The sequence below is a fragment of the Astyanax mexicanus genome, chromosome 24 (genome assembly GCF_023375975.1).
Source record: "Astyanax mexicanus isolate ESR-SI-001 chromosome 24, AstMex3_surface, whole genome shotgun sequence".
NCBI classification, from domain to species: domain Eukaryota; kingdom Metazoa; phylum Chordata; class Actinopteri; order Characiformes; family Acestrorhamphidae; genus Astyanax; species Astyanax mexicanus.
Window position 1 is genome coordinate 30,229,389 of NC_064431.1, and position 14,367 is coordinate 30,243,755.

The following is a 14,367-nucleotide window of genomic DNA, read 5'->3' on the forward strand; positions in this document are numbered from 1 at the left end:
ATATATATATATATATATATATTTTAACCATATTTAGACATTTTTTATTAGTATTAGTTAATTAATGTATTATTTACCTTAAAATTATTTAAAAAAATATTATTATTAAGGTACAGCCCACTAACTAAACATCAATACTCTGTTCCAACAAGAATATTAAAATCAAATATGAACCAGTATATAGAATATTGTAATTAAAATTTATTTTTAAGTCTTTTTAAGTTGTAAATGCTCGGCTGCATTAAAAATGACGGTTGATTTATTGATTGAATGATTGATTGATATAGTATAGTATCAAATTAATTTTAGTTGAGATTCACTGATTTATATTCCCTGCATCATGTCATTTTACCCATACTCATTAATATGCATACAGAGTCAAAGGCACATACAGATCACTTAAATGAGGGTTAAATTCAGTACACATACACAAAATTCACGATTAGCTTAAAATGGTTATTAAATAAGGGACAAGACACTCTAATACTCTAACTATTTACTTATACACATATCAAATATGATATTTACTGTATACTAATATAATCGATTTATGGTTTATTAAGCTTCTTTTGCTCAGTACACAGAAGTGTATAGCCTACAGTGCTGACATCTTTTTAAATATTGATGTAAAACCATTCAAATTATACATTAAAATGCATAATTCACGCTATTTTATAATGTATATGATAGCAGTTACTTTATTATTCCCTTATAAGATCCATTCATTCCCATTCATTTTTGCTCGCTGTGTTTCTGGCGCCCTCTGCCGCCTCTGTAATGCGTTGCAGTCACGTGATACTGAGACATATCAGGGGGTGTGGCTATGTTTACCAAAGAGCTTTTACAAAGGAGAAGACCCACTGGAGAATGGGTTCTGGGTTTCTTTGACCACTAGAAGGCGTTGCCGAGTGAGACTAAAATGAATAAGTTGCTATGAAGCAATTAAACAAAATCAGAGTTTTTAAATGTTTAATATTTGTTATTTTGTAATGCTCTGCTCACCAACAGTGTAATGTCGTTTGTTGTATAAACATGGAAATGTACGGGTAAGTTTTCTTTTATTTTTAGTGAAATATTTTATACTATTTTCTAAAGTTATATTCATTTATAATATACTGAATATGTAGTTAGTTACTATTTTTAAACAGGGTTTTTAGATTGTTATCCCAGTCAGTCATTGACTGACTTACCTACTTATTTCTTTCTTTCTTTCTTTCTTGCTTTTTATATTGCTTTCTTTCTCTCTTGCTTTCTTTCTTTCTTTCTTTCTTTCTTTCTTTATCTTTTTTCTACTGTTCTTGCTTTCTTTCTTTTGTTCTTTCTTGCGTGCTTTCTTTCTTTCTTTTTTCTTTCTTGCTGTATTATTTCTTTTTTTCTTTTTTACTTTCTTTTTTCTTTTTTGCTTTATTATTTCTTTATTTCTTTCTTTCTCTTTTACTTTCTCTTTTATTTATTTCTTTATTTATTTATTTATTTATATTGTTCTTGCTTGCTTTCTTGCTTGATTTCCGTTCATTCTAGGACTAGAAATCCTTGTTTAAAAGATCATTTAGTCAGTTCTGTTTTAAAGCATTGCTTATTTTTTTCCTTCAACTAAAATTCATGCCACAGATTATCAAAAAATCTCCCACAAAATTAAGTGCAGAATATTTTGTGCAAAACAAACAAACAAATATTTAGATTTGTTAAGAAACAAAATCAGCCCACTTTTTAGGAGCTTGTCTTGTGGGTGCCTGTTCCTAGATCACTGAAAAACTTTAACATGAGTGCCTTAGAGTTATCTAACTCTTTAATCCAGAGACAATTGAGAAATTAAAAATCGCTGTTTTAGGAAGTAAATGAATACAAAACAAATAAAATAGGCTTTTTGAGTGAAAGTGTAATAAAAAATGCCTTGTTGCCTGAGGGCAACACTATGCCATAGAGGGTTAAAAAAAATAAATACAGATTTTAAATAAAATAAAATACATCATTTTAAAAATATGTCTGAAATACTGATATTGTTCTGTTTTTAGGAAATTAGTAAAAAAAATCTGTATAAAAATGATCAAACATTTAAAAACTCGAAAGATTTAGAGCAACACTAAATACCTTCTGAAGTGGCTATTCTCCTCTCTACAGACTCTCTGATGTTTCCTCGAGCTCCTGTTCTTTCCTGTCTGTCAATCTCCGGCCCCGCCCTCTTTGGATGGGCGTGGCCGACGTGTCTAAACAAAGGGCAGGACGAGGATCCAACATGGGAGGTTAGTTCTGAACTGGAGCTCTTTCATTTAACCTTTACTGAATAAACAGAAATACAGTAATATAATAATGATACTGCGGGGAATCAGCGGGTTTTACCGGCTGCAGCTGCAGAGAAAAGAGGATTTTACTGGATTTAACAGCAGAAAGTGTTTAAAACTGCTGATCCGGGGCGAGATCTGTACCTTTAACGTGTCATTGAGTTATTTATGAACGTTTATAAGCGTTTGTTATAGTTTATAAGCGTTTATACAGGTGTGGGTTTGATACTCGCAGTTATGGTTCAGTTCTGTATGGTTTTTGTATTGAGTATCTTGGTTGAGTAAAACCGCAGACTGTCAACACGTTAGTTTTCCCAACTTTTTAACGTCACTCACCCACAGCTCTGCTTCTTCACTGTTATAAAACAATTGTCTGCATGATTTAGACTTCATATTAACCTGCCTGTGTGCAGAATATGATATAAATAATAGTTTATATCATATATGAACAGAAAAGTCGCACTTAAATCCAGTTTGATCCATATACAAATTTTGCTTGGATGATTTCTGTGCTTACAGCGGCCACTACTGCCCAAACTGTAGCATTACAGCGCTGCAACTTACTATAAGATAATACTGTATGTACAGCTCTGGAAAAAAAATAAGATATCACTTCAGTTTCTGAATCAGTTTCTCTGATTTTGCTATTTATAGGTTTATGTTTGAGTAAAATGAACATTGTTGTTTTATTCTATAAACTACAGACAACATTTCTCCCAAATTACAAATAAAAATATTGTTATTTAGAGCATTTATTAGCAGAAAATGAGAAATGGCTGAAATAACAAAAAAGATGCAGAGCTTTCAGACCACAAATAATGCAAAGAAAACAAGTTTTTATATTTTTTATCTTATTAGTTTTATCTCTTATTTTAAAATATTTTATATATCTTATTTAAATGCTACATTGTAAATGAGGGCCACCCTCAGTGTACTCCGAGTTTAAATAAAGTTTGGTTGATTGATTGATTGATTGTATGTTTGGTTCTGAACGTCAGAGAGCTTCCATGAGCAGTTACGGGTGGACAGCTGGTTCCTGAAGTCTGACCGTCGTCTGGATACGGAGCTAGTGGATAAACTCATCCTGCAGCTGAACCGGATCTACCCGCAGATCCTCACCGATAAGGAGGCCACCAGGGTAAGAATTCAGATCAGAGGAGAAGCTTTACTGCAGGTGTGAACACGCTGTCCTCACGGCCTGAGGCATTTCAGAGAACCAGATCCAGAATACCTGCTGAGGGAGGTTCCTTTACATGCTTAATGTGCAGAAACCACTTCACTCAGTTACCCTGCCTGGTGGCTCCGCCTTACTGGTGTATAGTTACTGTAGACTGTAGACCAGTGAAGCCCAGTGAAGCCCAGTGGCCCCTCAGAACTGGTTTGAGAACCGCTGCTCTACTAGTCCTTCATTAGTGGTGGTTTTCTGACCACAGAGCAACAGAGCAGCTCTCAGCTGGATATTTTTGGGTTTTGGACAGACTCTCAATCCAGAAGACACATTTACATCTACATCTACATCAAGATAGAGTGAATCTGATTGTGATTGGATGTAGAGAAGTATAAACATATACCATTCCGACTCCCTATTGGTTTATACTGTGATCCATCACACCTACACTCCAACTAAGCTTCTTTAAAATATTTACATTCTACTAAAATACATTCATTTTTAATAAGCATATATGCAGCTGAAACACTAGGGAGCTTAATATTATTTGCATTCCAAATGATATTGTTAACATTAACATTTTAATATTTTAACATTATAGTCATAATGGGTTTTAGAAAAATGTGTTTTTGGGGGGGGGGGGGTGGGGTGGCTAGTGCACTATAGGACTCTGTGGGTGTGGCCTAAGCATGTGTTCTTAATGGCCTTATTTTTTTTCCACTTACATTACTCTTACTTTTATACTTTAAGTAGTTTTGAAACCAGTACTTTTTTTAAACACTTTCACTTTAAGAGTAAAAAGCTTTTATAACTTTTAACTATTTTAAACCCTAGTATCTACAGTATACTTCTACCTTCAGAGTGATGAAAGTGAATATTCTTCACACTTTTTGTTGCTGTTTTTTTTTTTTTACTTTATATTTTCCGGTGCAGTTCCGGGATCTGGACGTGCCCACCTGTGTGCGTCTGGCGGAGCTGCTGGCGTACCTGCAGGAGAAAGGTGAGGAGGCGTGCAGGGAGTTTTACCGCGCTCTGCACCTGCACGCCGAGGAGCTGTACTTCAGCCTGCCCACTCGCCTCCGCCGCCGCAGAGGTTAGTCCCTCCATAAATACCTAATCATACAGTATAAAACAACTTTCGGTAGATTACTACAGTATAAAACAAATATACTCTCTTAGCAGTATATTTCTCAGTTTATTCCTCAGGATATACAGTATATCAAAGACCAGAACCAGCCGGTTCCGAAATAGCTTCTTCCCGCGGGCGACCAGCCAGTAGAACAGTGTTCTGCCCAACCCACCCCATTGCCATCTTTTAAACAAATTATTCAATCATTCAAAATAAATATATAGTTATTAATTAGAATAACTCAGTAATGTATAATCACAACCTTTACAGTGGTAGCTAATATATCATTACATTACATTACATTACATTTGGCAGACGCTTTTGTCCAAAGCGACTTACAATAGTGAAGTACTAAAAGTCTAGCTTAGTCTAAAAGGCAAACTGGTCCTGATTTACAGCACTAAATATAGTGTAAAAAGGCATATTTTTCAGACTATAAGGCGCACTATCACTGAACGTCTATTTTCATAGCAAACAGCAAATGAGCAGACTATATTCAAGTATACTTACCTCTAAATGGAGAAAGAGCTAGTGGCTAATGGGTAATGCTGCTGCATCCAGCCTTAGTGCTGGGGAAACTTTACTAAAAACTCACCCTGTCCAATGCTGTACTTCAGCATAGTGGCTTTACTGCTTCTTAATACCAGATTGGTAGAATTTATACATAAGGCACACTGGATTATAAGGTGCACTTTCAATAGTGAACGTCTATTTTCTGATCTAATTTCTGGCCTATTTTCATGCATAAGGCGCACCGGATTATAAGGCGCATATCGCTGTATTAAAATACATCTTTAATTTAATTTAATTCATTTCGATTCAATTTTACAACCAAAGTTGTCACAAAGCAGCTTTACAGAGAAAAACAGGTCCACGCCTCTGTATGAGCAGCACCACAGAGATGCCAATTATTGTGTGACACAGTGGCAAGGAAAATCTTCCTTACATTACAAGGAAGAAACCTCAGGTCGACCTGCTCAGTACAATCAAATAACAAACAAATAACAGAACAAAACAGCAATACAAAGAGATAATGTGAGCTAAAGCTAAAGCTAATGTAACAGGTTCTAATTTATGACACAGCGGGCAGTGGAGAGCCAGGCTGGGCAAAATCAGGAACAGGGCATCTCCATACATGTGGAAGAGATAGATAAAAAAAAAACAGAACTACAGAGAGAAGGAATTAGTTTCAACTGGATTTATGTAAAACAGAGAGTATAAAACATTATAGGTCTGTGATTATCTAATGACTCCGGCAGATCTAAATAAAACAGCCTAACAAAAGGGAGAGAGCCAGAAGGTAACATAGACACTGAGGCTCCCTAAAATTGAATATATCTGAATAACAAACTCTGGTTTTGGGTGATTTTTATATTTATTGTATTTTTTCCTCAGACTCTTTTGGTCCATTGCCGGGTCCAGTTGTCGTCCCAACAGATAGATTTGTGCTGAATGATCAGGGTATGAAGCACACATACACACATTTTACACTCATAGTTTGAGAGATGCGTGTGTTTCTAAATTGTGATGATCTTCATCTCTCTCTCTGTCTCTCTCTCTCTCTTTCACTTTCTCTCCTTTCTTCCAGGCCCGTTATTCTTTCTGAGCTGCTTCACTGCTGTTGTAGGAGCAGCTTTATTATATTACCACAGGGGTAAGAGCCAATCAGCTGCATTTACATCTATAAACATAAAAAACAACCTTTTTATGATGCCTTTCATCATAAAAAGGTTTTAAGTGTGAAATTAATGTGTGTGTGTTTATTGTTTTTGGTAACCTTTATCTTTCCAACACTTCCTTCTATGAGGGAACAAATAAGGAATCATGTAGTAACTTAAAAATGTTTAACGGATTTTGCTATTTATAGGTTTGTGTTTGAGTAAAATGAACATTGTTGTTTTATTCTATAAACTACAGACAACATTTCTCCCTAATTCCAAATAAAAATATTGTCATTTAGAGCATTTATTTACAGAAAATAAGAAATGACTGAAATAACAAAAAAGATGCAGACCTTTCAGACCTCAAATTGATATGTTAATAAAGTTTTAAGAGTTTAGAAATCAATATTTGGTGGAATAACCCTGTTTTTTTTTTATTACAATTTTTTTCATGCATCTTGGCATCATGTTTTCCTCCACCAGTCTTACACACTGCTTTTGGATAACTTTATGCTGCTTTACTCCTGGTGCAAAAATTCAAGCAGTTCAGTTATATAATCTTCCTCTTGATTATATAATTTAATAATTTGTTAATAATGTGTGTGTGTGTTTGTGTGTGTTTTCAGACTTTAAGGGAGCGTCCGGATCCTGCAGTGCTCTGGGTCTGGCTGCTCTCGGGATCGGGAGGCGGGTTAAAGAAGTTCTCATCTGGTACACATAGGATGGACGCGGCGCTGAGACGGTGTTGCCATGGGTTACCGTGCAGCATCCTCTATGGGAAAGCTGCAGATCCCCAGCCCGGGTTTAAGTGCCTCAGAACATCAGCATCTGTACATACTGAAACTATAACTGTAAATAATGCAGCCGCTGCCATTTTTAAAGCTTCTATATCCTATATGATGGCCTGCAGAGGGTCCAGCTGCTTTACTGTCCAGATGATCTGAGATGAGTTTTAAAAAGATAAAACTGATCCTAGATCAGGAATCTGAATCTCAGAAGAAGAAATGTTTTAAGTGTCCTTAACAGTAGAGGCATGTGTGTTACTTATAACTGTTATTATGAGTAGTATAGCTAATATTAATATATTGTCTATATGAGGAATATAAGGATGGGCTACCTTGTATTAGTCCTGTAATAATAATGATATTATATATACATTATATATAATATTTAGGTTGATCAAACTAATCATATTGTTTTTTTTTTACCAGATTTATGAGATTTCAGAGTTTTGAATTTGGCCATTGATGACTTTACAATATTTCTACAATATTTTTTTTATGTTTAAATAGTCAAAATACATCAGTAGTGCCAGATTCACTTTATAAATTAAATGGAATTTAGTTAATCAGGGATTTTATCTACTGTCAATAATCCACAATACATAATAGCACTAACATACAACAACATAATCTACTAGTATCGTGTCCCATGATTTTTGCCATTACCCATGCCTTCCCTGTCCCATCAGTCTGGTACTTTGCCTTGCCATGAGCACATTGGCCATTGTTCAGCTTCACTTACAAGATAACACCTCACAACAGACACGATTTACCTACTGTTGATCTAATCATAATGCTTTTTTTTTACCAGATATATGAGATGGATATATTTCTGAGTTCTGAACTTGGCCATTGATGACTTTAGAATATTTCTACAATTTTTTTTTATGTTTAAATAGTCAAAATACACCAGTAGTGCCAGATTCACTTTATAAATTAAATATAATTTAGTTAATCAGGGATTTTATCTACTGTCAATAAGCTACAATATGCTCATAAATGTATATTGTAGTGTAATTTAAGCATAATAGCGCTAACACACAACAACATACTCCACTAGTATCGTGTCCCATGATTTTTGCCTTAACCCGTGCCTTCTCTGTCCCATCCGTCTGGTACATTGCCTTGCCATGAGCACATTGGCCAGTGTTCAGCTTCACTTACAAGATAACACCTCACAACCTCACAACAGACACGATTTACCTACTGTTGTCCTGTGCTTTTTGACATATTAATGTGTATTGTGCTACAGCCCACTCTGAATACTGACATGGAATATACAGCTCTGGAAAAAAATAAGAGACCACTTAAAAATGATGAGTTTCTTTGAATTTACCAAATTGAAAACCTCTGGAATATAATCAAGAGGAAGATGGATGATCACAAGCCATCAAACTACCAAACTGAACTGCTTGAATTTTTGCACCAGGAGTAAAGCAGCATAAAGTTATCCAAAAGCAGTGTGTAAGACTGGTGGAGGAGAACATGATGCCAAGATGCATGAAAACTGTGATTAAAAAACAGGGTTATTCCACCAAATATTGATTTCTGAACTCTTACAGTTTATGTATATGATTTGCATATTTTTTGTTATTTCAGCCATTTCTAATTTTCTGTATATAAATGCTCTAAATGACAATAATTTATTTGGAATTTGGGAGAAATGTTGTCTGTAGTTTAGAGAATAAAACAACAATGTTCATTTTACTCAAACATAAACCTATAAACAGCAAAATCAGAGAAACTGATTCAGAAACTGAAGTGATATCTTATTATTTCTAGAGCTGTATATTTTTGATATTTATATAAAAAAATAAGTCTAGGAAATAATGTTGATTACACTGATCACTCCATACAAAACACATATTTTTTATATATAACTTACCTGTTATACAGTTAGCATACTAACATACTAACACTAAGCTAGCTAGGAAGTTTCTGTAGTGCCACTGTAGTTTTGTACAAGTACAAGTGGACAGAAATAAAATTAAAAAAATATATATTTTAAATATAAGTTTGGAAATAACAGGAAATCAGAAACAGTAAAGAGGAAAACCAAGTTTTGAATAGCTTTCTAGCTTATTAATCATCTTGCAGTACTCTACTTCTTTTCCTCCACCAGTGTTTGGAGAGGTTTTTTTATATAACAGTAGATTTGCATACAAGACGGCAATCACTAGAAACTGTAATTTGTTTAAACATATTTAATTCTGGGGTTTTGTAACACTTTATTGTGGCAGCTGATGAGTCTGTGGTTCACCATGGATGATCTTAATGTCTCTTTTTAATATATATATATATATATATTGTCCCAGAAATAATTGTAATTAACAATATTGTTGGCTTTTTAAGAACTATTTTTAAACACTATTTTATTCTATTGATATAATGCTGATACAATAACATAATAATACTTTATTTTAAAATATATAATTAAACATATTATTAAGGATATTCAGACATTGGACATTTTAATATAAAGCATGTTAAAAAATACAATTTAAATAGTTTAATCATTTAAAACAAAGTAAACATACCGGCCCATTAAGTAAACTAATGCACTTTCCTCCAATATTAAGGCCTGCAAAAATATTTGAGCTGTTATATCTATATATTGTACCATAAATCGATAAAATTAAAGCAAAATAATTATGTTGACAGGCCTAGCTGTGGCTCTGCTGGACTCCAAAACGTATAAGGAAATTTTATATTTTATATATATAAAACAACAAGCACATGAAGCAGCATTTGTATAAGTATATTTAATTATGGGATTTAGGAAGAGTTTATTGTTTTGGCTTATGATTAATATATCCATATAGTACACTATAAGTCAAATAAATAAAGTAATCATTGTGACAAACCTTAGATATAAATGCTTAGAGACGTTCCTCCTATCTATGCATCTCAGTTTATGACGCTACATTAGCATAGCAAACCCAGGCTGCCTTAAATCTGTGCCTATATCTCAGATTTTCACCGTTTTTTTAAATTTAATAATAATGTTACCATTTCAAACATCTACACCTTAAGAAACAGTCCAAAGAATCAAGGTTATACTGTTTATAATGGAACAACTTGGGTGCTACATGCTAGCATATTGAGGCCTTATATATTTTTGTTCTGTTCATTTATAGGGACGTTTATTAAGATTTGCACACAGTCTTTGCTAAAATTAATGTACATATATAGTTGTAAGTTGAAAAGCATTTAAATTTGTGGGAATCTATCAGTAGAAGGTTCTTTGTTTAAACCTAGCTCTACTGAATGCTAAATGCTAAAAGCTAAAAAATAAATGCTAAATCTGTAAACATGCTCTAAAACCTAAAACCTGTGGTAATAATTGGTCTTAAACATGGAAGAGTTAATTTTTCACCTTAAGCACTAAGGCTAGGTGCAGCAGCATTAGCATTAGCCGCTAACCGCAGTGCTAGTGAGTTGTAAGCGCTGGCTAATAGCGCTAGACTGAGGAACCCTGAGTGTTCCGGTAACCCAGGGTGCTATCAGCTAGCGGTTCGTCCCACATAGCTTGTTTTACCACAGTAAACACGCAGGCTACAGTCTGATATACTCGCCTCGAGCGGTGAAAGAGCTAGCGCTGCGGTTAGCAGCTAATGCTAATGCTGCTCCAGACTCCAGTGGCTTTACTGCTCCTTAATACCTGACTGGTAGAATTCATACATAAGGAGCACCGGATTATAAACTGCACTGACAATTTTTGGGAAAATTAAAGGATTTTAAGTGCAAGTTTTATAGTGCAAAAAAATATGGTCAACTTTAAATTGAAGTCAATGTAAAAAGTGTTTATTTCAGGTACTTTTATAGATTTTGTATTGGTCCATTCACCAAGTAATTTTGACACAGTATAAGGAACAGTTTATTTATTTAAATTATGAAGTGAACTAAAAATCATCAAAAAGTGAAAAGTGACGATATGTAGTGTGCAGCGTGCTAATCTCTCAGTTAGCTTATTTTGCATTATTAGCCGCATCTTTTGAATGTAGGACTTTAAACCAAGTCATTTTTTATTGAGGTCTGGGTGTAAACACTAATGCTGTGTATTGGTGTTGTATTTATTGGTTTCAGAGTTTCAGCAATATGTTGATTACATTTTTCTTGGTTAAACTTTGCTTTTGGATTATTGACTAAATATGGCTAAATTGCTTATAAATGTGCCTTAGTGCCTGAGATGAGTTTGTTGAAAAATTAAATAACTCTAATCTCAATCTGGAACTGATATATTGAACTTGCTATGTGCGGAATCACAGCTTTTAGGTGCAGTTTTTACAACAATAAACAATAAATTTGTTGCTTAAGTACATGCTTTTGTATTTCTTGAGTGTTTTCTCTTTTCTTTATCATATTTAAAGGAGAACTTCAGTGTGAATTGGACTTGGTTTGTAATGAAACATGATAATGAGTACACATTTTTACTGAATAGTCTACCTCCTTTCTTCTCCAGATTTCCCAAATACAGCACTTTTAGCCGATGCTCCCAACAGGCTTACAATACTAGTGATGGGGGCATAGAATTACCCGTGCAAAGAAATCACTATTTTTACACCATTAACAAACTCAAAGTAGCTCCAGACTTCATTAGTTGAATTTAAGGAGCTCTGACAGAAGGTTGGGACATTTTCCTTTTATGATTTTTTAAATTGTATGTAAAGGCAGCATAGCCTCAGTTTTTTATTATTAATTAATATTAATATTAGCATTTCAAACACCTAAACCTTAAAAAAACAGTCCAAAGAATCAAGGTTACACTGTTTTTAGGGGAGCAACTTGCTACATGCTAGCGTATTGGTGCCTTATATATTATAGCTTGTATATAGCTTGTAACGATGAATAAAGAAAAGTATAAAAATTTTAAAATAATCAAGATATAATTTTTGTAAACAGAAAAAAATACAGCAAATTACAACAGAACTATTAAACATTACTATTAAAGAGCGTTTTATTGTTTTGGTCCACAATAATAACAATAATAATAATAACTTACATGAAAAAACAAACATTTAAAAAAAGTCAAACATTTACATTTGATAGTATAAAAAAGCAGTCATATCAATAATAATAATGATAATAATAAAAATCAGCCCTTCCAATAAATAACCATATATGAAGAATGTGTTTCTTTGGTGAGAAATAAGTTATAGCAGTGTCTTCATGAATGAAGAGATAAAAGTCTGAAATTTGAATAAAATAATAATAATGATAAAAAACAGAAAATAACTGATTTTTGTTCTTTTCTTAATTTTTTGTTCAGGGTTTTTCGTTGGAAGGGCTTAAATAAAGGCAGAAGGATTTCCCCCCATATGTAATAAAGATATTTACCAGTAGGTGGCGCTGTAACTCAAGTATTACAGCCCATTGACTTTGCAGACACGGTGCAACCAGAGCCAGTTTATGGAGAGCCTGAGCACTTCCTCCAATCTCCCCCATTATATCAGAGAACCACTAGAGGGAGTCAGCGAGTGAGTCCATAATGAATAGGGTGAATGGAGCAAAAGGAATAAAAACTAAAATTAAAAGTAGTAAAAAAACACTTCCCTGCATATCTATTAAATGTGTGAAGTAGTAATAAGTATTTTGCCTATACAGTACCAGTAAAATGTTTGGACACACTTTCTCAATTATTTCCTACATAGTAATTGAATAGTGAAGTGATCTATCAGACTATGAAGGAACACATAAGGAATCATGTAGTAACTTAAAAACAGTGTTAAACAAACTAAAATACTCTGTGAAGAAGCTTTAAGGTGCTCTTATCTGAGGAGCTGTTAACTTAAGCAGTTTCTGAGGCTGGTAACACTGATGAATTTATCCTGTACAACAGAGGAAACTCTTACTCTTCCTTTCCTGGGCCAGTCCTGATGAGTGCCAGTTTCATCATCATCAACATCAACATTTCTGACAGTTCTTTTTTGCGACGGCCTTAAAGATATTTTCTTATAAGTTCTGAAAATTGACTTTCAGATTGACTATTTTATTTAGTTGAGTAGTTTTTGCTTCTTATAATCTGGATTAGAACATTACTCAAATATTCACTATTCACTGTCTACCTGTAACTCTACCTCTACACTACTTTACTTTAACTGATGCTCTCAAACTTTACATTAAGAGACAAGAAATTCAAGTAATTAACTCTTGACGAGTTCAGCACAGCTGTTAACTGAAATCCTGAATTCCAGGTGATTCTACCTCATAAAGCTCACTGAGAAAAACTGTCATCTATGCAAGAGGAGCTATTTTGGAAAATGTAAAATATAAAACATATTCTGGTTTGTTTAACACTTTTTGTTCACTAAATTATTCCATATGTTTTTCTTCATAGTTTGGATGACTTAAGTATGAATCTGCAATACAGAACATTTTAAAATAAAGAAAAATCACTGAAATTTAGGTGTAGGTGCATATAAATAATGATGTGTGTGTGTGTGTGTGTGTTTGTGTGTTAAAAACACTACTGGATTTAAGGCACGGCCAAACTTTAGACTGGTACTGTACAGAAAAACAGATTGGCTAGCATTACTGCTACTGTGAGCTGACTGGGTGATGAGCTGATGCTATAGTTATAGCCAGAGAACTGAGTTTAAAAGTCTTATAATTGGAGTTTAAAAGCTTTAAAAGGTATGTCTTCAGTGCTAAACCATTTGATATAGTTCTGTATGTGGAAATTATAACATATTTCAGTATAAAAATACACAAAAACATTTATTAACTATGGTTTTGCTCAGTTGCTCCATATGAACCCATTCATTTTGGTATGCTCCTCTCTAGACGTTTTCTCTTGTTTTATGATAAAACTGCCTGATTAAAATATACTATCTTGACCCTTCCTTCATTTACTGGAGCAAATTATCCCAGACTGTCTTCTTTTCACACACACAAAACACACACACACACACACACTTTGGTTTGCTACTGTCGTAGTTCGTAAAAATAACTTGATCTAAAAGTATGAGTCGGATATACATACATATTTACAACTCAAATCCATGAACCACCTAATACATTCCAGATCTGTAAAAATAATATAATATCTAGAGCCTGAGAGAATAAAATCTGCAGGTTGGAAGCTCTCAGTGAGGTGGATAATCTAAAATAATACTTTTATATACAGACATAAAGAAATTCACTCATCGTCAAAAAAACATTTGCACCCAGAAGGAATCAACCGACAGGAATGAAACCCGGTGGGTAGTCATGGCAGACTGTGATGGAGTGACAGGAGGTCTGTTGTTCAAAACAGGCTATCAGTTTATGGCTATTTTGGGAAGAGAAAGATGAGAGGATAGAAACACAGCTTCAGCTTGTCGTAGAAAGCCAGTCCCGCTATCCT

General features: G+C 34.0%; 1 protein-coding gene across 1 annotated transcript; it reads left to right on the forward strand.

Moving 5' to 3' along the window:
• Window positions 1–2,149: 2,149 nt before the first annotated feature.
• Window positions 2,150–11,343, forward strand: card19 (caspase recruitment domain family, member 19). Its single transcript, XM_007254559.4, has 6 exons — window positions 2,150–2,243; window positions 3,281–3,420; window positions 4,384–4,543; window positions 5,975–6,040; window positions 6,168–6,233; window positions 6,867–11,343. The coding sequence occupies exons 1-6, from the start codon at window positions 2,189–2,191 to the stop codon at window positions 6,959–6,961; spliced, it is 582 nt and encodes a 193-aa protein (XP_007254621.3). The 5' UTR covers window positions 2,150–2,188; the 3' UTR covers window positions 6,962–11,343.
• Window positions 11,344–14,367: the final 3,024 nt, after the last annotated feature.